At 31.3% G+C, this 23,642-nt stretch overlaps 2 protein-coding genes across 3 annotated transcripts; one reads left to right on the top strand and one right to left on the bottom strand.

Annotated features, from left to right (window-relative positions):
* Positions 1 to 2,201: 2,201 nt before the first annotated feature.
* On the bottom strand, positions 2,202 to 18,764 carry LOC136970793 (uncharacterized). Of its 2 annotated transcripts, XM_067265246.1 has the most exons (5): positions 3,032 to 3,195; positions 2,814 to 2,887; positions 2,658 to 2,738; positions 2,488 to 2,556; positions 2,202 to 2,413 (listed from the first exon to the last, which is right to left on the bottom strand). In XM_067265246.1, exons 1-5 carry the CDS (start codon positions 3,126 to 3,128, stop codon positions 2,366 to 2,368), a joined length of 369 nt encoding a protein of 122 aa, XP_067121347.1. In that variant the 5' UTR covers positions 3,129 to 3,195; the 3' UTR covers positions 2,202 to 2,365. The 2 variants fall into 2 exon arrangements, 1 of the variants encoding a protein (XP_067121347.1); XR_010880042.1 differs by lacking the exons at positions 2,488 to 2,556; positions 2,658 to 2,738; positions 2,814 to 2,887; positions 3,032 to 3,195 and adding exons at positions 18,514 to 18,582; positions 18,683 to 18,764.
* A 2,677-nt stretch (positions 18,765 to 21,441) lies between these two features.
* Positions 21,442 to 23,100, top strand: LOC136970792 (zinc finger BED domain-containing protein 5-like; the record flags this gene model as incomplete). The annotated part of the gene is made up of 3 exons (XM_067265245.1): positions 21,442 to 21,658; positions 21,859 to 22,357; positions 22,955 to 23,100. Coding segments are annotated over exons 1-3 (862 nt in total), but the record flags the coding sequence as incomplete, so codon positions are not given.
* Between the last annotated feature and the right edge of the window lie 542 nt (positions 23,101 to 23,642).

The raw sequence follows: 23,642 nt of genomic DNA, 5'->3' as shown, positions 1-23,642 counted from the left end.
TAGGTACATACGCCAACTTTACACATTTTTTATCCTTGTCAAAATTTCTATTTTTATTATTATTACTATTAATCCAATTTAACCATTTTTCCAAGATTTTTCGGGAGTAACTATTTAGTAAAAACATTTTAATTACTTGTTCTCTTTCTGTCTCCTGATTTTCTAATTTACTCGTTCTGTTTTTAATTTTATCTATGTACATTTTAAAGATGTTAAATTTCATAGTCTGTGGGACGTTAGTTTTATAATTTAATATTTTGGGTATTTGCATTGGTTTTATAAATGTTTTGAATTCTAATTTATTATCAGTTCTATTAATGGTTATATCTAAATAATTTAAACTATTATTACATTCTGTTTCTGCTTCAAATTGTATGTTTGTTTCTATTGAATTTGATTGTTTTAAAATTTCATCCTCATTAGTTTTTCTACTATCAAATAAAATAATACAATCATCTACATACCTATTATAAAATATTATTCCTTTTATATCTTTAATTTTTCTATCAATGTCTATCATAACGATTTCTGCAAGTCTTGGACCTATGCATGTTCCCATTGGTATCCCTTCAGTTTGACTATAAAAGTTATCACCATATTTGAAGAAATTGTTTTCCATTACTACCAAACACAATTTAATAATCCAATTGGGTGCTGTGATTTTCTGTAAGGAATTTTCAATGTTATTTTTTGTTATACTAGGGTACATGTTTTTAATATCTAAAGATAACAATTTTGTATATTTATTAATTATAATATTATGGGTTTTTAATCTATTTAATAATAAATCTACATTTTTTAGACTATAATCCGAAATTTCTAGAGTATTAAGCTTAATTTTTAAAAATTTTTCTAAAATGTAATATACATAATTTCTAACATCAATTAAAGGTCTGTACTTAACTGGATTTTTATGCGTTTTGACTCTAATATTAAATTTAGGTATGCGATTGTTTTCACTTTTAATTTTTTTAAATTCTTCATCAGTTATTAGATTTCGTTTGTTTTAAATCTTCTAATTCTTTATTTAATTCATTTTGTATACTTTTTCTTGGGTCCTTTTCTAATAATTTATATTCACAACCTTGTATTAATTCGGTTATAATATTGTTCTTCTTTTCGGATTCAATGATTATCGTTTGTTTTGTTTTATCACCTTGTAGTAATTCTAATTTATTTTCTGTTAAGAATTTTTTAACGATATTTAAATGTCTTTTATAATTTTGTACTTTATCTATAGTTTTCTTTTTTAGTTTTTGATTTTTTATGGTGGTTTGCATACCTTTTCTTGTTTCTTCCCTTTCCTCCTCGGGTATTTTCCAAAGTAGATGCTCGGTGAACACCGCAAAATCTTCTTTTTTCAGTATCTCTGGTCCATTAAAATTAATTCCCAATTCAATCGTTCTTCTTATTGAACTCGGTATTACAATATTTGTTGTATTCACGATCAGGTTTTTCTTCCAGTCTTCTCTTTTTTTAAGTGAAGGGTAACCTATTTTTTGATTAGTTTTTTATATTTATCTTCAAAAAACTTACCGGTATACTTTATCTCTATTTTTTCTTTCTTCTTTTTTCTTAATAACTTCTTTAGTTTGTAATTCTTAAATTTAATATTAGATGACAAAATTATCTTATTTATCCTTATTACATCGTGCTTTTGTAGGTTCCTGCTTATACTTACAGGTAAACTCAGTGTTAGTAATCTTATTTGCTCTCTTTTACAAGTTCTTAAATACCAGATTTCTGTTTTTATCTTCTCTATTTCCTCTGATAACTTTCCCTCCTGCATTTTCCCGAACACCAGAATTTCGACACGTGTAATATGTGTACGGATATTGCTACTACAGGTGATATAATAAAGAAATTTTTCCTGAATTAACTCTCATTACTGTGCCAATCCTTAAACACCAGTATAATGTCCTGTTAATAAATAACGTCCACGTAGACGACTATAAATAATAACAAATGTTAAGAACAGTAAGGCTTTTCTAATTTCTAATTGTTTTTAACTCGTTTATTTTTAAGAAATTTACAATTTTTTAGAGATTATTGTTTTCAAAAGTATTGATAAGAAAGCATTTGTTATATTTAAGTACATATTAGAAATTTATATATTCTAAATGATTTTGTTTAGAGTTTTATATGTGAGAATTTATGATAATTTTTTATTAAAAGTTAATTCTCAGATCGAAACGAAAAAGTTTAATTCGTAATGCAAAACTGTTTATTTAAAATTTTCTAATTTATTACAAGCAAATATTAAATTTTACAAGAATTAATTACGCACATTTAATGAAAATCAATACATGGTTCAACATTAGATAAACTAAACAGCGACGAATCGTGCATGTCAATGTTTTTTTTTTCAGAGACTATTCTGGACACAATTCCGCACCTCTTCCTCGTCTACATCCTAAAAGTATAAAAATTGCAAATAATCAGGTAGAAATAAAAAGAAAATTGTGTTTATTTTTATTTTCAACTTACGTTATCATTTAATTCATCCTTGTCCAGCTCGTTCAAACAATTTTCATGTGGTTCTACTATTGCATCAATCTACGAAATAGAAATTATATGCATTATACTTTTGTAATTGCTCACGTAAATGTATTCATTAATATTTTTAATTATACTAAAACGAATGTAATTTATATTACCTCTTCGTATGTTTTATCACACAGTTTATTCATGACTTCAAGAAAATTATCTTCATTAAAGCATTGAGCAATATCCGAATACTGACAAATTATATATAAATATTAATATCTCTATATGGTAACAACATTTCATTTAGTTATATTAAAATAACTAACCAGTTTTCTTTGCTTAAAGGGCAGATTCAACTCCATACAATTCCACATAGTATTTCGAAGTTTTATAGGAAGACCTAAAGAACAATTAAAATTAAACAGAAATGCGACTGTAATATACTTTCATATACTAAAACTATGAAATTCTTTAATATCTGTCAGAAATTACGATAATTTATGCTTAAAAGTCGAGAATTAAATACGAAACTTCTCACACTCACCACAATAGTCCCCTAACTGTCTTTTCATTCTAAGACCATTGATGATACCCAAATTGCATGCAATCACACCTAAAACAAGCAAAATGCACACCTTCATTTTTCACTTCTTACAAAAAAAGAATTTACTCTTAAAATAAATTGGTACGTAATTCTCAGTTATTTATATTTTCTTTAGCAATTATTCACAGGAAAAACAATTAGCGTATCTATTTTTCAATAAAGGAAACGTTATAATTAACTGTTTCCTTATTGAATTTAACTCTTAAAAAAGCAAAATTGTTAAAATTTACAAAAATGCAAAATTCCAAAATTACTTTAAGTTTGAAACAAGAGTAGTTTTCACTTTTAAAAATTAAAAAATAATTTTTAATAATCAATTTATTCGAGATTGGGATGAGGGATGGTTGAAATAGTCAAACCTCACTGCATAAATCATGATTAAATTCTATAAATAATTATGTTTACCAGGTTTCGGGGTGGGGAAATGGTGGAGTAGGGCATGTGAAACATCATTAAAATACATTTTTATGCAACTCAGATATGCTCTCAGTTTTAATCTCTTTATTTTAATTGGAAAGGAATGAAATTTGAATTGCACGATTTGAGGATATGATAAGTTACATATTTATATATTTACTTATAATAGTGTTAAAAATTTATAAAATTTAAACTTTTCGTGAGTTTTATTCTTGAAGGTCTGTGATTTGTGATGTGAATGAATTTAAATCGAAGATGATTGCTTATTCAATCGTTTTATTACGCGTTAAGAGGTCTATATCTTTAATGTTAAACAAAAAGATTTTATTAAAAATAAAAACGAAATAATCAATTTATATAAAGTATTCAAAAGGTCCGTTTACCGGAGTATATTTGAAGATTTTATTACTATAATCGACGATTCTATGCCAGTTTTAACCGTTATAAAATATATTTGGCTTAAGTGACTGTTGAATCAATTTTTATTTTGATAGATATTTATTTATTAAAATCTACTGAATTCCTGTTATATATACTGTATCAAGTATTTTTCAATAGAATTAAACATTCTAATTGGCTGCTTATCTCGTGAGATAAAAATTATGAAAATGAGGAAATGACTTTAAACATTAGTGGAAATTTTTAATTAATTTCATTGCCTAAGTTATTAAAAATATCAACACATCCACATGTACAGTACATACAGTACGTATACATCGTAAGAATTTAACTTTAATTAAAAGATAATATTTTAAAATAAAGATATATTTGTTTGAAAATATTCGAATATTTTAGTTGAAAGAGTTTACGATGAATAAAATATTTAGAGAACTTTTTGAGACATTTAGTATATATTTTGTAAGTTTTATGCATAGTTTATTAAATTTTATCATGTAACCTCGATTCTCTTAACTGTGACGTTGTTTGTTTTGTTAAAGGTTCAATTGTAATTAGTGTGAGGTTTACCGAACGACTGCGTTAGGCAGGATAGTCGCGCTGTCACGACCAACGTGTGGGAGAAAATAAAAAACCCGCAGAGACAGACTTTCATTCTTAACCCGTTTATATAACAAAAGGTGCTTACAACTACGATACATTTTTATCGGCGACGGTGTTCGAGTCTTCTGGGCCCCTTCTCGAATGCGAAGGTCCACAAGAAAAGTTCTCCGATGTTTTCGCAAAAGTTTGATGGCCCCGGGGCGCACTGTTCAGTTTCTCGAGGGAAAGTTCCGGAATCAGGGACGATTCAGATAACAGGTGACAAATCCAGGGGAGCGGGTGACCTTCCAAAACAGATGTAATCCAACTACCGAAGATCACGGAAATACACAGTCGTAAGATCGCGAGACAAAGCTCCAAGAACCAAGAACGTCACATCCTTTTTTTTTGGTTGTCGGTTTTTATAAATTTTTCTTGAGTCCCAAATCGAACATTCCGATAAATCGATGCCGACTGACTCCCGCTCTCCAATTGGTCTCCCCCCTCGTTACGAATTGTAACGAGATCGGAACCCCGATCTTTGGATGAGTCAACATCGACTGACAATTCGATTCCTATCGAAGATGTTCGATCGCAGTACTCAAATTCATCTATTGTTTCAACCTGAGAAGTCCTACTTTCTCGGAAATTTCCACAGACATGCCCTTTCATGGACATAAAATATTCATTTTTCGTTTTCCCTTTTTTTACTCGATAATGGTTTTTTTTACAACATTAATTTATTATAATTGTAATTATTATTATTTGCTTCTATTCAAAAACAATAAAACAATTTCTTTTCCTTTTTGCACAAATTCTAGATCCATTTCCGAAGTTCACATTAGATAATTACTTCAATTACCTATTTTAAAAAAACTTCATAATATAAAAGTAATAAAAGTTAGTGCTTTAGAAATTACATTCTCACGTGACTATAAACACACAGAACAGTTTTTTACTGTATTAATATTACACAGAAGTCGTAGATGGTCGTAGAGTTTTTATTTGTAACACTTTTCGTCCTGTAGATGTTAAAACAGTTTTTATCTATTTCCATTATGATTACGGCTCATTAAATGCATTTTAATGAGGGAGGGCGGAGGGTGAGGTACAGAGTCCGACAAATCCAGAACAGACATGAAAAATTCGTAACGTTTCCCGCCCAGATTTGAACCTGTGACAGTCCCAGGTTCGAATATCGGTAAATTCCGTGGAACGGAAAAGACAAGATACTGTAAGTTATGTGTATTTAAAAGATATACGTGCACGTAAACGCTTGTTATTGTTTTTAAAATGTCCGTTTGATGAATTAAAAAGTGTTAGTGGATCACAATAACGGTATTACCAAACTCAATAGTGACAGAAATTGCTAAAAACTTAATTATTACTGGATAGACTAGAGTAAGTGGAACAGCAATATCTAATAGTAAATATTGCTGGGTAGAGCAATGTCTGAATGATTATTTTCAAGCAATATTAATGTAAAATTAAATATTTTGTGATTAAAAGCTTGATAAAATAGCATTAATAGAACTGACTCAATTACTTTTTTAAAAAGTTTCTTACTTTTTGTCTAAATCACTAAAAAACTTCTGACTGTAATTGAGTTAGAAAAAACAATATACATAAAAAAGGAAATACACAATATCTCGATATATTTATTTATTAATATAGGTTACCTTGAAATGATAAAGACTATAACAGATATTTCAAGTAATTTAAAATTTTATTTCTTTATTTGTAATGAGCAACTTATAAGATGAATAAAGGCATTTATTTTACGAAAATGATTCGTGTTAAGAGTATCAGGAGTTAATTTATAAGCTACAGGATCTTTCCTACGCTTAGAATCTATTCTATTACTTGAAAGATTATATATATTGTTTTATTTTATCCGTGATATTTATTCTATTATTTAAAAGACAGCTAAGAATATTTTTAAAAAGATGCACTGGATCAGCAATAAACTCAACGGTTTCTTTTGAACGGTTAGGAAATGGAATGTAACATAAAACCTTACTAAATACGACTTTAAAAGCTTTCTACATTACCTTATTTCTAATCCCATATCAGATGTTACAGTACAATTTCTCTTTTCTTCATTATATCAAGAATTATATTTTTTAAAACAGAACAATTTGTTAAATGGCTAGTATAAAAGTATGCATCAGTCTGTTCCACTTTGTAAATATATGACTTATCGTAGTTATTTGTACGATTTGGTAATGTTACTCCTCAATAAAATATATTAGTACTTGTGTCATATTCAGTGATTGGAGTTAGTGACGTTTCATCGTAAATTAAAATACATTAATTTTCGAAAAATGCAGACCAGTTGATTCTCTTTAAATATATATATTTATAACTACCTTATCTTTCTTGTTATTTTTTTAATCTCTGAGTTTCTGTATTTTATTCCTAACTGAATGTTTTACACTTTAATTTCTCTCTTCACCCCTCTCGTTTTATTATACACAGAGTTACTCATTTACAGTAAAAATTATACTTTATAAAGATATTATTTTCTTTTATAATTGTTTTCAGAGATTGGTTTTACAATGCTTTGTTTCTTTCTTCAATGAAAAATTGCAAATTTGTAATTTATTATCAATGATGTTACGCAAATTCATTGAAATTTGCGTAACATCAAAAAATTAATGAATTTTATTTATAACATTTTTTATAAATAAAATTCACTATTTCTTAGCTCATAACGACACTCGAGAGTCTGTCAATCATTAACAATTATTATTTAAAAATTTAACAAATTATTGTTAAATATCTTTAAATTATATTGAAGACTTTTCTGTGCAAAGTGTGACCGGAGGGTCGGCACCACTTTAGTGCCTTGTCAGGATGGACACTGGATGGGAAGCGTGACTGAGGGAAAACGACCAATCAAAATGGACGAAAGAAAGAACGGAGATTGATATAATCCCCAACCGAGGACACCTCGCACTCGGTTGACGTTCCTAATAACCAAAATGGCGTGCATTAACAAGCAGGAAAAGCAGTTTCTCGTCTATTTTGCCAACCTGTAACTCTACCACTTCGGATTTCGTCTGTTGGCGTCGGCGACACGATCTAACTCTCCCCACCTGTCTTTCGGACTTTCAACGCCACTGCCCCGGAGTCACCTTCGATAGACGATCAAAGAACCTCATCGATGCCCAGGACGTCCGAACAGCTGATTGTCCTAAAGCATACTATTTTGTACATATTGTAAGTTTATTCTACGTTAAAATAAACGGTTTTTGTTAGATACTTGTCATCTTTGTCTCTTTCTCCACCACTCGCATACGAATGGACCCTAGACCATCACTGACAAGCAATTAATTGATTAATCCTGGAAATCGGCTTCTTACAAAAACACAGGTTTTCTATCATTAAATGTCACGGCACGCCGCCTAGAATAAGTGGAAAGACCCTATTCGTTATCTATGTGACCAAACCGATCAATTGTTATCAAATGGAGCTTTATCGGAAAATCATTGCCACTAATTGCGAAATTTCGTTTAACAATGTTTAAAAATACGTAAGTTTAGAAAGTTCTTGGTGTGAGCTTACCCATAAAATCGCTGCAAATGATGCAAAACGCAGAAAAACTTTTTAAATAAATCACTTTGAAATGCACGAACCGAAAATTCAACCGTTCGCAACAAATTGACAGAGTTTCATTGTTGTGCCGCTACGAAATTTAATGTAAGACGTTTGAATTTTTCAGCGAATTTACTAAATTTCCCGCCTATTTGTCTCTGAAGAGGATTATCTCGCAGATACCTTAAGTCATTTAATATTATAAAGATTAAATTTTTCTGCTGACAAATAAGATAATTTTTATTAGATAACAATTACGATTTATCTAGTTAGAATTTATTTTTAAAATATTAAAATATTATATATAATTAGTTACTAATTTTACTATAAAGGTCCGCTTTTAGCGTCCTAGGTCGAAAAGCCACGCGACTGAAATAATTAGTACCACCTGGCGTTGGGGCCATAAACGGCCGGAAGGATCAAAGGAGTAGCGTCTCCGGTTATAGTACACGTCAATGTGTTTGCCACGTGCTGGTCGACTTGTAAAACGTAAACAAGGGATGGACGCGATTGTAAGCGACGTCGTCCGGAGGAGGGCGGACGTCTTTGGAAGCTCCCAGGGGAAAAGAAGAAACTGATTGGTCGCAAGTGGTCGCCGTTAGATCCCTTAAATTGCAAGGGTGGCGGGAGAAACGGGGAGAAAGGGCGAGAGACCGGAAACGTGGTAGTCTCTGACACTAGGACAGCCTTTGAGGTGTAAAGAGGGAGCGTTCTCCTTTTAGAAAGTCGTCCGAGAAAGGTGAGTGCAGAGACAGGACGGCCACGCAGTTGAGCCATCTCCGAAAGGCGACTTGAGTTCCCCGGAGTTTAAAGGAGGATGCACACATGCGGCGCGGCAAGGAAGAGCGGTGTCGCAAACGCGTCTTCGCCGCGCGGCAGCACAACCACACAAGCGGCAATCCGTTTACATTTCGGCGCATGCGTTCAGTATTCAAGACGGCGAACGATAGCGACGCTGTTGCTATCCACGTGTTTACGAATTTTGTTTTGTAAGACTCGTTTTATTTAGCTAGAAGATTCGAATGAAGATTTTGGATTAGAGATATCATATTGGCAAGAACCTTGCCGAGATATTTTGTTGGATCGATAAAGAACTGATGTACTGTACAAAGTAGGCTTATTCTTCGATTAAGATCTCTCGATAAAGAATACTATTTTGAGTAAGATTCGGTTGTTTTGTTCTTTGAATTAAATAATATATGATTACTGTATTTGTGTAGAATTTGTGTTAAATTTATTATTATTTCCTCTTTATTCTGATGTTAGTTATTTCGGTTAACTACGTCGAACTTTCCGCCATTAAAACACCACGTGATTGTATTTTCTCACGTGACTACCAGACGAAATGTTATTGGATGATAGAAACGCGTCTTGGCGGCGGCCGCCGCGAAAGATAGAATTCGACCAACTTTCGCGGCATGAGAAAAGCGGCACGAAATAGACCTCTGCAGCGAGAAAAAGTGACGTCATTCTGCTACTTTTCCTTGCCGCGCCGCATGTGTGCATCCGGCTTAACAGTCCCCAATAAACAAGCCGACGGGAGATACCGCATCTTTGTTGTTTAGTGTATATAGTGTTGTTGAACTATGTGAATCCTGTAAATATTTGTTTGTAAATAAAGTGTAAATATTCACTGGACTGAGTGTGGAGGTGTGGCTTTCCTCGAACCATCGTACGGACATTCTCGAGTCGTAAAAAAATCAACTCGAGACGGAACATCGTAAAGATCGTAACGGATTAGTTCAGGATCTTCACTTTTACTTATAGTTAAAAGTACAGTACAGATAATATAAGACTATTTATTATCGTTCTATTTTAGATTGATTAATCTATCATGCTGATTTTCTCTACCTAATTGCCATATTTCGCAGGGTTTATATTAAAATTAATTGAGAAGTTTAATTTAGTTTAATTTTACTAACGGCAAATATTTTTATTTTATCTTTAATTTTGTCATGCACAAAAATTTTCTATAATTAAAATGAGTAAGAAATTTAAAACTAACTCTACCACTCTGTATAGAAAATGTGACCAAATAAGTCATCAACTCTCCAAAGTGATAGTAAAGTGAGAGTAAAATTTTATTTACTTTACTTAGTATGTTAAGGGTTTTTGTGATTTATGCACGCTAGGCTTTAAGCTTTCGTTAAATTTGTGTTAAATATTACTTACCATCCATTTTTTGGTGGTCTAGAACGAATTATTTACATTATTCCTTATGGAAAAAGTTCGTTCAGTATCCAAACAGTTTGGCACTCGAACACCTTTTTGAATGAAATAAGGTACCGTACCTCTGTATATTTAATTTAATATATAAATACATACATTCTTCAACAATATTTATTAGCATATAACTATTTTTATTTTAACGTTTTTAATGCGTGTTAATAATTTATCAGTGTTTTTTAATATCATTATTCGAATTATTTTAGTGTTTACTTTTTTTAAAATAAATTTTTATAAACTGTACATAATTATGTATTTACTATTACTTAAAGTTTTATATTTTTTTCTTATTTATATGTCTAATGTAACGTTCAATTTCTTTATTCTTTCGTCTCTCCCTTTAGTAATTTGTACATTTTTTTTTCTTGTAATTATTTCATCTTTCTTTATCTTTTTTAAAAATTATTAAATCATTTCTTGCGTTATCTTGAAAAAAATCTGTAGATTTAAAAAAAATTTATATTAATTGTTTCTATTTATTAATATTAAATCTTTAGTTTTATCAGCTTTAATTATATCTACGTTATCATTCCGAATAGCATATTTTGAATTAAATAAATGCGAGATGGTCGAATTTGTCTTTCCGAGAGAATGGATTTACAAATAAATTCACAAGCATAACAGATATAAAAGTGAGTGAAAATAAAACTAAGAAATATTTTCGTATTAACTGTTGTCTGAAAACATTTACTCAGAGAAAATGGAAACTAGATATACTTTCATAACAACAAGACTCTGCAGTGAAGACTGATTTACAGGTTTGATAATTTTCGTAGAAGAGGATGTAGATCAGGAGTGTCAAACTCAAACTGCTTAAGTGCCAATTTTTTGTTTCAAGTACGACAGCGAGCCAGATGTTTTAGCTTTTCTAGCAAAAAGTTTCTAAAAGGTAGCCTAAAAGTAGCCGACTCAAAAAATTCCATTTTAATAACGTGAGATTTCACAATAAAATATAAAAAGCGCTATTTGTACTGTTCTTTTCGGACAATAACTTTAATCACAGAACAAACATTTTTGACCAATTTACAGACTTCCAGTAGGTCTGTAAAATGATCTGGAAATAAGGATTGCAACACACAAGCATAAACTGTAATTTACTATGTCGAAAACACGCATTTCATGTGCAAAATACTGAGAATTGTGCAATAAACGATCTTGCCAAGACGGACTTTAATTTGAAATTCGAAGATGAAACCGAGAAAACGTAATGTAAGCAAGAAATAAAACACAAAAATAAATCAAATAAATAATATGAATAAATAAAAAATAATAATAATAATCGAGTTAAACAAATAATACTTTAATAAACAAAATTGTTGAAATACAAAATATTACATTTTCTTTGGTATCAAAATAATAAAACCACAAACAAATAGCATTAATGAACTGATGTCGTGGGCCACAAGTACTTGTCTCGCAGCCAGTAATGGCCCGTGCGCCGTATCTTTGACATGCCTGGGTCGTAGATGATGCAGATAAATAAGTAGAACAAAGAAATAATTTGAAACTCGGATTTCATGTTTTTTAATATGACGATAATATCTTAATTTCTACTATATTAGATTTTTTAAACGATCGTATTGTTACACAATTTAGTAACTAAATGTGATTCATACAAATATAGCTATGTAACATCACTTTGTATTTTTCTCAGCCTCCGTTTATGATCAGCTACTTACACAGTCGCCTGTCAAGAATGAGAATAAAATTTTACCAGAAGTCAAATTAAATCGTATTTTATATAATTTTATTGCTCTGGTGAGAGAAATAGCCTATACATATATGGTACATCAGCATTTACATTAAAATTATACCCCACACATATAAGGAAACATATGCTTTTCTAATAGAAATAGACTAAAGCATTTATCATCTCCTCCTGAAAGAGAACTCGATCCTCTGTTTGTCAGGCAGTTTTGTGTCCTGGAGTTTCTGCGAAAGGCAACTCGAATGAAACTTAGCCTAATGAAAATCCCAGTTTTAACTTGTGTGTGCAAATTTTGCATTTTATGAGTTACACGTCTCTGCAAGCTACATTCGAGTCTAGAATTGATTTTATTCTACTTATCGAAATATTATTATATTAAAACATCTGAGGACACTTGACTCTGAGATAATATATTTATATAGTATTGTAAAAATTACATTTAGAAAATTTAATTAATTCTTAAAATTTGCGAACAATACAATTGGACAAAGTTAAATTAATTTAGATACTTAACACATAGAGGGGATTGGGACTAATTGCATCGGTTTTTAAATCTTTTTATTTTATTTGTTTCTTATCTAAACCAACTAAAAAGTAAAACATAACTATATGTTTCAGCTTTATATAAGACAAATAAATTTAGAAAATTGGAATATTTTCTTTTATTGCATAAAACAATCAAGGATACAACAAGTCTCCCTGCAACAGATAAGGTGCGTCATGCATATTTGTCATAGTTTTTTGACTTGTTTAATAAATATATATTTGCAACTTGAACACTAACTATGGTGTATTTTCTCGGACACATGGCAAATTTCATCACTAAATTTTCTTTAGTTGAATTTAGTGATGAAATTTGCTTATGTGTCCGAGAAAATACACCCATAGTTAGTGTTCAAGTTGCAGAATAAGCACCGGAACGGTTTCATAAATACTACAAAATATATATTTATTTTTTTTATTGTACAATAAACACACATATAATAGCAATCTTCACTAGTACATATTAACTGAGCCCACAGGTTACATTTTAGGAAGTGAAACCTAATATTTATCTTTATTATAAAGACCCTTACATATCAGACACATGTTATCAACTGAGATTGCCTTAAACCAGTCATGTCAAACTTCATATGATATTGGCGGGCCACATGATCTATTTTGTATAAGTCGGGGGCCGCATGTTTTGAATGTTCAAAAAATTAATAAAATACGGTTTTTAGAATGATTATATTATGTATTTATTAGACTCAATGTATTGTATATTAATACGTACATAGACATTTTATATTTCATATTATTTTTTAAACTTAAACTATAAATATTTTATATTTGTTTTATAAAAAACAAAAATAAAAGTTATAATAAAAAATAAACAAAATCACAATTTAATATTACTTTTTAGAAGATATTTGACAACGTTTTTCACAAAGCGAGTCATCAAAATTTGGTTGAATATATTGAGCTGATGCAATTTTTAAAATTTATGATAAATGTTGATCGGTTAACCTTGACTTTTCTGAATTTTTGTTATTTTTCATTAAAGAAAATAGTTGCTCGCATAAATAAGTGCTTCCGAACATAGCCAGTATACGGGTAACAAACGATAACATTTTAGGAAACCGATCTACAGATAAATATGTATAAAAATCTGGAATTCCAACATCCATATATTTTTGCTTCAGCAAATTATCACATTGGATTTCAATTAATTCCATTTGTAAGTTTTCATCAAAGTTTCAATATCGATAGATAGAGGCGAAGTAAAAAGACGAAATTGTAATTCACAGCTTTTAAAATCAGAAAATCTTTGATCGAATTCCGTTTCTAACAATTTAATTTGGTGAGCATATTCTGTAAATTTTAATTTAGGTGATTTAAGCAATAGATATTGACAGCTTTCAAAGTGAGACAAGTTTTCTTTTTCTATTTGTTTTCGCCAAAGTGATAATTTTTGTTTGAAAGCGTTAATATTATCAAATAGCGTTGTAACAACATGATTTTTGCCTCGAAGCTTAAGATTAAGTTGATTAAGATGACTCGTAATATCAACTGAGAAAGCCAGGTCCTTTATCCATTGTCCATCTTTTAATTCAGCGCATTCGTAATTTTTTGTTTCCAAGAAAATTATGATTTCGTCCAGCAATGTGAAGAATCGTTTTAGCACTTTATGACTCGAAAGCCAACGAACTTCCGTATAATATGGTAGATCGGGTATTCACATTCAATATCTTCCAGAAATGAAGCAAATTGACGATTATTAAGTCCACGTGCTCGAATATAATTTACAATTTTGGTGACTATTTTTAAAACATGTCCGATATTTAAAACTTTGGAGCACAGTACTTGCTGGTGAATAATACAATGAAAATGTTCAAAATTATTATTACCATGCTGTTTGCATGTTTCTTTTAATCTTGCAACAACTCCTTTAGTAATACCGGTCATGGTAGGTGCACCATCAGTTGCGAGACAAACCAACTTTTCCAATGGTAACTTATACTTCTTCAAAACTTCCATAAGTGCATCAAAAATATCAGCTCCAGTGGTTGTATTATGCATAGGAATGATTTCCAAAAGTTCTTCACTTATTTTTAAATTAACATCGCATCCGCGAATAAAAACGGCCAGCTGAGCGATATTTCGAATATCTGTACTTTCATCAATTGCAATAGAGTAGGCTTGAAATGTTGATATTGTTGAATTGTGCTGATTTCTCAAATTATCGGCTATTTCATCAACTCTGCTAGCTACAGTATTTCAGACTTAAACTTACTTTTAAATTTTTTTTTTGTGCTGGACATAATACTTCTGCCGCTTTAATTAAGCATTCACTAATAAATTCCCCTTCGGTAAATGGTTTCGATCTGCTTGCGATTAAATGTGATAATATATAACTAACTTTTACAGCAGCTGTATTGTCTTCAACAGATTTAGTGAATACACTTTGTTGTTTTTGAAGGAGTGATTTCAATTCCGACAATTTGTCTTCACGAAGTTTTGCAACGTATTGGTCATAGTTTCTTTTATGATTTCTGTCATAGTGCCTTTTAAGATTATATTCCTTAGGAACTGAAATAGAGTTTTTACATATCAAGCATAATATTTTATTCTTGTTTTGGACACAAAAATATTGCAATTCCCATTTTTCTTGAAAATTACGATGTTCCTCTTCAATTGACCTTTACTTCCTCATTGTTCTTGAAGTTAGTCAAATTTGAAATACCTCATTTCAAATTAAACAAAATGTTTATGACAACTATTTGACGTTACATGAACTTACAAGGTTTACGAGATTTACAAATCACAAAAATTACGACGTTTACAAAGTAGATTCACACAAACAGTCAAAGTTCCAAAAGTCACTATTCCTGAACACCGACATTTGTTGTCGTCGACCGACATGTACCATGTGTATGTTGTGATTGGGTAAGGCCGCGTTTCTTTATGCAGCGAGAGTGTAGCGAAATGACGTCACGAGCAATATTGGCCAATTAGAAACCAGTTTCAGTGTGTTTGCTGTAAAGCGCTTCTCGAGCGCTGCATAAAGAAAACGCGGAGTAAATCAAATTAGCAAGCAGTGACACTAGTCATACTAGTGATACTTTATTAAACTAATTTTTTTCGCATTTTCTCGTTAAGGCATGAAATATTATTTTGTACCATAAAATGGTACTGAAATATTATAATTTACTCAAAATGTACTAAAAAATCTAAGTGTACTTTCAATGCTCTCGAAAAAGCAAAATGTACTAGGAACGGCAACACTGGCCAAAACCTTTCCTTTTATACGGATTATAGCAATCGCTGATGGACCAATAAGCGCGTAGCAGTCTTCCACGATGTCCGCTCTCGTACGATGTTCGCCGGCCAATCATCGTTCGTAGATTCAAAGCCGCGGCCGTTATCCAATCGTCTTTCGTAGCGTCGACAAATTTGAATTGGTTGGAGGAAATACGGAACGAACAAACACAAAAAGGGCGGGAATCGTACAGTTCAAAAAAGTTCAAACTTTCCAACTTCAAGCGTCAAAGCTTGATATTTAAAAATTTTTTAAAAAGTCTCGGCGGGCCGCATGCGGCCCGCGGCTCGCGTGTTTAATATGCCTGCCTTAAACAAATGTTTCAAGACACGTCACCTTCTGTATCCATCTCTGCTGTATTTACTTCAAGGTATCTTGGTTTTTTTTAATGTAAATTGTCATTTATCGGTTAAGATTTCAGACGTCTTTTTCTTTCTGTCTTTCTTTTATAAATCCTGCCGAAAAATAATCATACAAAAAACATTAATAAAAACTATAGTTAAACGCAAAACAAGTGACAAACCTATTATTATTCCTGAATAACATAGTAGGCTTCTTAGAGATAAAAATCTATATCGATAATTTTAACAAATTTTAATTACAACAGCAGTTGTGATACTCGCGGCCCTCTCATCATTAGATTTCATACGCACGTGCTCAAATGTGTACCGACTGAATCATATTTAAGCATTATATTTTTATTTATACGTCGTTTTTGAATGAATTATTAGCATAAGTTTTACCGGTTTTATAATTTTTATTACCTAGTCAAATATTAAATCACGCTTTCGATTTATTCCATTACCGTTAAATCGATCCCATTGTATATGAAGCTGTAAGTATCTTTAACACATGTATAGTACACGACATTATCAATGAACTCGAGATAAGACAGGAACAAATTATTCGAATTGTCATACACAAGTGGCACGACACACGCGTCATGTAACATCAAATACGTAATTCCGTTATTCACATAATAATCATTAGTTAATAATAAAATTTTAATTATTATAAGCATATGACAAAAAAGTAAACACATCTTAAATACTTATCGAACTTATATTTACTACAAATCACAGTTAAAAAAGCCATGGCAACGAAGTCATGTTAGCATGGCTCAGTTGACACCTTACCGTCATAAGTCACAAGTTTTAATGTAAATTTCTCGTGTTCTATTAAAGCTAAAATGACGCGATTTGTTGTCATAAATACAGATGTAATTGAGCTTCGTAATTATATTGTTAAATATCAAGATTTTTAATAAATGTCAATAATTCAAATTTTTGTCATTTTAAAAATATCTTTTTATCCTTAAGTACAGAAAAAGCAGCGATCATGAACACAGAAATATTTACAAATAAAATCAAACAACGCAAATTTATTGAGAAATTAAAACATAATATAACTATTTAAAATCATATCACAAAAAAAATCTTAAAGCTAATAATCTATGCGTTAATAAAGACTGTTGTCTTTATTAACGTATAGATTATTAGCTTTAAGATTTTTTTTTTTGTGATAAGATTTTAACTAAAACTGTTGGCACTTGCTAATTATAAGGCATAACAACAATTTTCAAATATTCACAGAGCATAATAGCATTGGTTTGCTTATTTTGTATATTTACACGCTGCAAAACTATCCTGATGCAACGTCAAACCCAACCGGATAATGCATTTTACCCTGTTCTAGCAAAATACTTTTATCATCTTTCTCTCATCAACACTTCCAAATACAGGAAAGCCACTATATCTCCTACTTGCATATTTCTTATATAATAATGCAATGCTAAGATCTTTACTAACTTTAGAAGCTCACTACTTGAAAAATGAGGAAGTTTGGTACTCCTAAACTTTACACGAAATTCCAAGCAAGACTTTTCGTTCCAGATATTTAACTTTGTCTCCCACTAAAATGAAACTTGGCAGAAAAAGTAAGAGACTAATTACATAAACTAGCTCGATATAGCGCTAGTGTGTACACGTGCTGATTTTTAAACTGCATTGATGCAACCCACCTCTAACTTACACAACACTACCCAGTTTTCCCCGAGTATAACTTGGTTGTAGTAATTTAAAGAAATGAAGTCATTTAAAAGAAGATATACTTTAGACCGATTTTATAAACTAACATAAAAAATTACGATACATCAAATTATAAATTTCCCGTATATAAATAATACATAATATTAATTAAATAAAAGTATTGATAAGAAAGCATTTGTTATATTTATGTAAATATTTGGCATTTATATATTCTAAATAATTTTGTTTAGAGTTTTATATGTGAGAATTTATGATATTTTTTAATTGAAAGTTAATTCTCAGATCGAAACGAAAAAGTTTAATTCGTAATGCAAAACTGAATTAATAAAACTGATTAGTAATGAAAACTGATTTAATATTTGTTTATTTAAAATTTTCTAATTTATTACAAGCAAATATTAAATTTTAAACAATTATTAAATTTTATAAGAATTAATTTCGCACATTTAATGAAAATTAATACATGGCTGAACATTGGATAAACTAAACAGTGACGAATCGTGCATGTCAATGGTTTTTTTTTTCAGAAACTATTCTGGACACAATTGTATACCTCTTCTTTGTCTGCATCCTAAAAGTATAAAAATTGCAAATAATTAAGTAGAAATAAAAAGAATATTTGTATTTATTTTTCTTTTCAACTTACGATTTCATGTGATTGATCCATGTCCAGCTCTTTCAAACAATCTTCATGTTGTGCTGCTATTGCATCAATCTACGAAATAGAAATTATATACATTATATTTCTGTAATTGCTCACGTAAATGTATTCATTTATATTTTTAATTATACTAAAATGAAAGAAATTATATTACCTCATCGTCTGTTTTGCCACACATATTATTCGCGACTTCAAGAAAATTAGCTTCATCAAAGCATTGAGCAATATCCGAATACTGACAAATTATATATGAATATTAATGTTTGTATATGGTAATAACATTTAATTTAGTGATATTAAAATGACTAACCAATTGTCTTTGCTTAAAGGGCAGATTCAACTCCATACAATTCCACATAGTAGTCCGAAATTTTACAGAAAGACCTGAAAAACAATAAAAATTAAACAGAAATGCAATTGTAATATACTTTTATATACTAAAACTATGAAATTCTTTAAAATCTGTCAGAAATTAAGATAATTTATGCTTAAAAGTCGAGAATTAAATACGAAACTTCTCACACTCACCACAATACTCATCTGTCTGTCTTTTCATTCTAAAGCCATTGATGGCACCTAAATTGCATGCAATCACTCCTAAAACAAGCAAAATGCACACCTTCATTTTTTCACTTCTTACAAAGAAAGAATTTACTTTTAAAACAAATTGGTACGTAATTCTCAGTTATGTATATTTTTTTTAGCAACGAATTACAGGAAAAACAATTAGCATATATAATTTTTCAATAAAGGAAACGTTATAATTAACTGCTTCCTTATTGAATTTAACTCTTCCACATTTAACTCTTAACACATCCACATATACAGTACATAGAGTACGTATACATCGTAAGAATTTAACTTTAATTAAAAGATAATATTTTAAAATAAAGATATATTTGTTTGAAAATATTCGAATATTTTAGTTGAAAGAGTTTACGATGAATAAAATATTTAGAGAACTTTTTGAGACATTTAGTATATATTTTGTAAGTTTTATGCATAGTTTATTAAATTTTATCATGTAACCTCGATTCTCTTAACTGTGACGTTGTTTGTTTTGTTAAAGGTTCAATTGTAATTAGTGTGAGGTTTACCGAACGACTGCGTTAGGCAGGATAGTCGCGCTGTCACGACCAACGTGTGGGAGAAAATAAAAAACCCGCAGAGACAGACTTTCATTCTTAACCCGTTTATATAACAAAAGGTGCTTACAACTACGATACATTTTTATCGGCGACGGTGTTCGAGTCTTCTGGGCCCCTTCTCGAATGCGAAGGTCCACAAGAAAAGTTCTCCGATGTTTTCGCAAAAGTTTGATGGCCCCGGGGCGCACTGTTCAGTTTCTCGAGGGAAAGTTCCGGAATCAGGGACGATTCAGATAACAGGTGACAAATCCAGGGGAGCGGGTGACCTTCCAAAACAGATGTAATCCAACTACCGAAGATCAAGGAAATACACAGTCGTAAGATCGCGAGACAAAGCTCCAAGAACCAAGAACGTCACATTCTTTTTTTTTTGTTGTCGGTTTTTATAAATTTTTCTTGAGTCCCAAATCGAACATTCTGATAGATCGATGCCGACTGACTCCCGCTCTCCAATTGGTCTCCCCCCTCGTTACGAATTGTAACGAGATCGGAACCCCGATCGTTGGATGAGTCAACATCGACTGACAATTCGATTCCTATCGAAGACGTTCGATCTCAGTACTGAAATTCATCTATTGTTTTAACCTGAGAACTCCTACTTTCTCGGAAATTTCCAGACATGCCCTTTCATGAACATAAAATATTCATTTTTTGTTTTCCCTTTTTTTACTCGATAATGGGTTTTTTTACAACATTAATTTATTATAATTGTAATTATTATTATTTGCTTCTATTCAAAAACAATAAAAAAATTTCTTTTCCTTTTTGCACAAATTCTAGATCCATTTCCGAAGTTCACATTAGATAATTACTTCAATTACCTATTTTAAAAAAACTTCATAATATAAAAGTAATAAAAGTTAGTGCTTTAGAAATTACATTCTCACGTGACTATAAACACACAGGACAGTTTTTTACTGTATTAATATTACACAGAAGTCGTAGATGGTCGTAGAGTTTTTATTTGTAACACTTTTCGTCCTGTAGATGTTAAAACAGTTTTTATCTATTTCCATTATGATTACGGCTCATTAAATGCATTTTAATGAGGGAGGGCGGAGGGTGAGGTACAGAGTCCGACAAATCCAGAACAGACATGAAAAATTCGTAACGTTTCCCGCCCAGATTTGAACCTGTGACAGTCCCAGGTTCGAATATCGGTAAATTCCGTGGAACGGAAAAGACAAGATACTGTAAGTTATGTGTATTTAAAAGATATACGTGCACGTAAACGCTTGTTATTGTTTTTAAAATGTCCGTTTGATGAATTAAAAAGTGTTAGTGGATCACAATAACGGTATTACCAAACTCAATAGTGACAGAAATTGCTAAAAACTTAATTATTACTGGATAGACAAGAGCAGTGATTCCCAAAGTGTGCGCCGCGGCTCCCCGGGGCGCCGAGATGCCGTCATAAGGGCGCCGCGAAATATTCAATTAAACAATTCTGCAATTTTCTTGGAATTTCCAATTCTCGAATTTTTGCGCCAACAATCGTGTATGCTGACAAAATTCCAAGAATTTAGCAACTTTCGAGTCTTTCATTGTTTTCTTTCCCCACCCATTCTTTAGTGGTTTAGTCACTAAAGCTTGGGTGTGGAGCTAGCCGCTAATTGTGGGTAGCGCAGTAGCAAGTTGGATTTCTGTTCATTCGTTGTCACCATCTTAGTGTTCGCATTAGTTTTTGTTTGTTGGACTAACGACTAACTTAATAGTGTGGTGGTTAAGTTAATTTTCAAAAGTTATTTTTCTGATCACCCTAAAAATGGACAAATTCTTATTAAACTCGAATAATAAAGATAGTGCTGAATCTAGAGAGGCTGTTCCAGAAACAAGTGGCAAGGGTTTCGAGAGGCGAAAACGTCGTAAATATGACGACAGTTATTTGGATTTTGGCTTTACATCAATAAACGAAAATGATAAGGAGAGACCACAGTGTGTGTTGTGTATGAAAGTTTTGGCACCAGAATGTATGCTTCCAAGTAAGTTAAAACGACATTTAGAAACCAACCATTCTAACTTTGTTGGTAGACCTCGCGACTTTTTTACCAAAAAGTTAATTGAATTAAAACAACAAAAAGGCAGCATTTTTAAACATATGTCAATACCAAATAATGCTTTGCTAGCATCATACAAAGTTGCATATAGAGTTGCTAAGTGTAAAAAGACCATACCATCGCAGAGCAACTCATTCTACCGGCTGCTGTAGATTTAGTGAACATTATGATTGGCGAGTCGGCGGGGAAACTGCTTTCAAAAGTCCCTTTGTCTAACAATACCATTAGTCGCAGAATTCAGCACATGGGGAAGGATCTCAATATACAATTAATTGAAAAATTAAAAGAAAGTGAATTTAGATCGCAACTCGATGAGGCCACAGATAATAATAAGGACGCACACTTGATTTGTTACGTACGGTTCTTAGATGGTAATTCAATCGTTGAGGACCTTCTCTTTTGTAAAAGTATTACTGGAAGTACAAAGGCTCAGGATTTATTCGAGATCCTGAATATATTTATGGATGAAAATAATTTAGAATGGACAAAGTGCGTTGGTGTTTGTACTGACGGTGGTCGTTCAATGTCCGGCTCTTATGGAGGATTGCAGGCGCTTATTCGAAACAAAGCTCCAGATTCAGTTTGGACCCATTGCATCATTCACAGAGAAGCACTTGCATCAAAGTATATGAGTCCTCCACTAAATATAGTTTTAGAACGTGTAGTAAATATAGTAAACTATATAAAAATTCGGCCACTGAAAGCAAGATTTTTTAAAAAAATGTGTGAAGATATGGGAGCCGAATACACATCTTTGTTGTACTACTGCCACTCACGATGGCTCTCTCGCGGGGGTGTATTGTCTCGTACGTTCCAATTACGGCAAGAAATATACGCTTTCCTTGAAGAAGAAAAACATGAGTATGCCAAACACTTTGTGGAAACAGACTTTTTGATTAAACTCGCATACCTATGTGATATTTTTGAAAAGTTGAATTCGTTGAATCTCTCCTTACAAGGACGCAATATGCACATTTTAAAGCAAACAGAAAAGATTTCAGTTTTCAGAAAAAAATTACAGCTATGGAAAATAAAAATTAATAAAGAGTGTATCAGTGATTGTTTTCCCTTGTTGCACCAGTTTGTAACCTCCAATGAAATTAATTTGTTTTGCAATACAAAATCCATTTTTGTTGATCACCTATCAGAGTTTATAAAAAAGTTCGAAAAATACTTTGAAGCAGTTATTGATAAATTTACATGGATTCAAGATCCATTTAGAGCCAAGACTCCATCTGAATTTACTTCTTTAGAAGAAGAATCTCTTATTGACTTGTCTTGCGATAATACTTTAAAGTTAAAATTTGGTAGCATGGAACTTTCTGATTTTTGGATATCAGTAAAAGAGGAATATCCACTGCTTAGTGGTAAAGCTCTACGAATATTAATTCCGTTTGCAACATCCTATTTGTGCGAAGCTGGGTTTTCGGCAGTCGCAGTAATAAAAAGTAAATATCGCTCGAAAATTAACGTTGAACAAGAAATGAGGGTCGCCATATCCAATTTTATTCCGAGATTTGAGAAGTTGTGTAGTGAACATCAAGCCCATCCATCCCATTAATAATTTTAATAATGTTAATCAACAATGAACGTTCAATAAATTGTTTGTGAATTTGAAATTCGTGTTTAATTTATTTTTCAACTAACCTAACCACATGGTGGTTGTCCAGTCTCAATATAGATATTACCGAAACAGTTGAAATTAGATATTTTGAATTATCCCAAGGAAAATAGTAAGTATCTGTTTTTAATTTTTCGCTGTTAAATGAATAATCGCTTTTGAAAAGGAAAGTTTTCCAATTTTTCAAGAAAGTCAAAAATTTAGAAAAAAATCTGATGTATTAAGGGCGCCGCGAAAAAATCCGATTATTTGGGAGCCGCAAACCGAAAAAGATTGGGAACCTTGGGG

Source organism: Centruroides vittatus, unplaced genomic scaffold, assembly GCF_030686945.1.
Source record: "Centruroides vittatus isolate TY-2023 unplaced genomic scaffold, ASM3068694v2 contig_2171, whole genome shotgun sequence".
Taxonomy (NCBI): Eukaryota; Metazoa; Arthropoda; class Arachnida; order Scorpiones; family Buthidae; genus Centruroides; species Centruroides vittatus.
The sequence above is the reverse complement of the archived record's forward strand: the minus strand, read 5'-3'. Positions and strand labels throughout refer to the sequence as shown.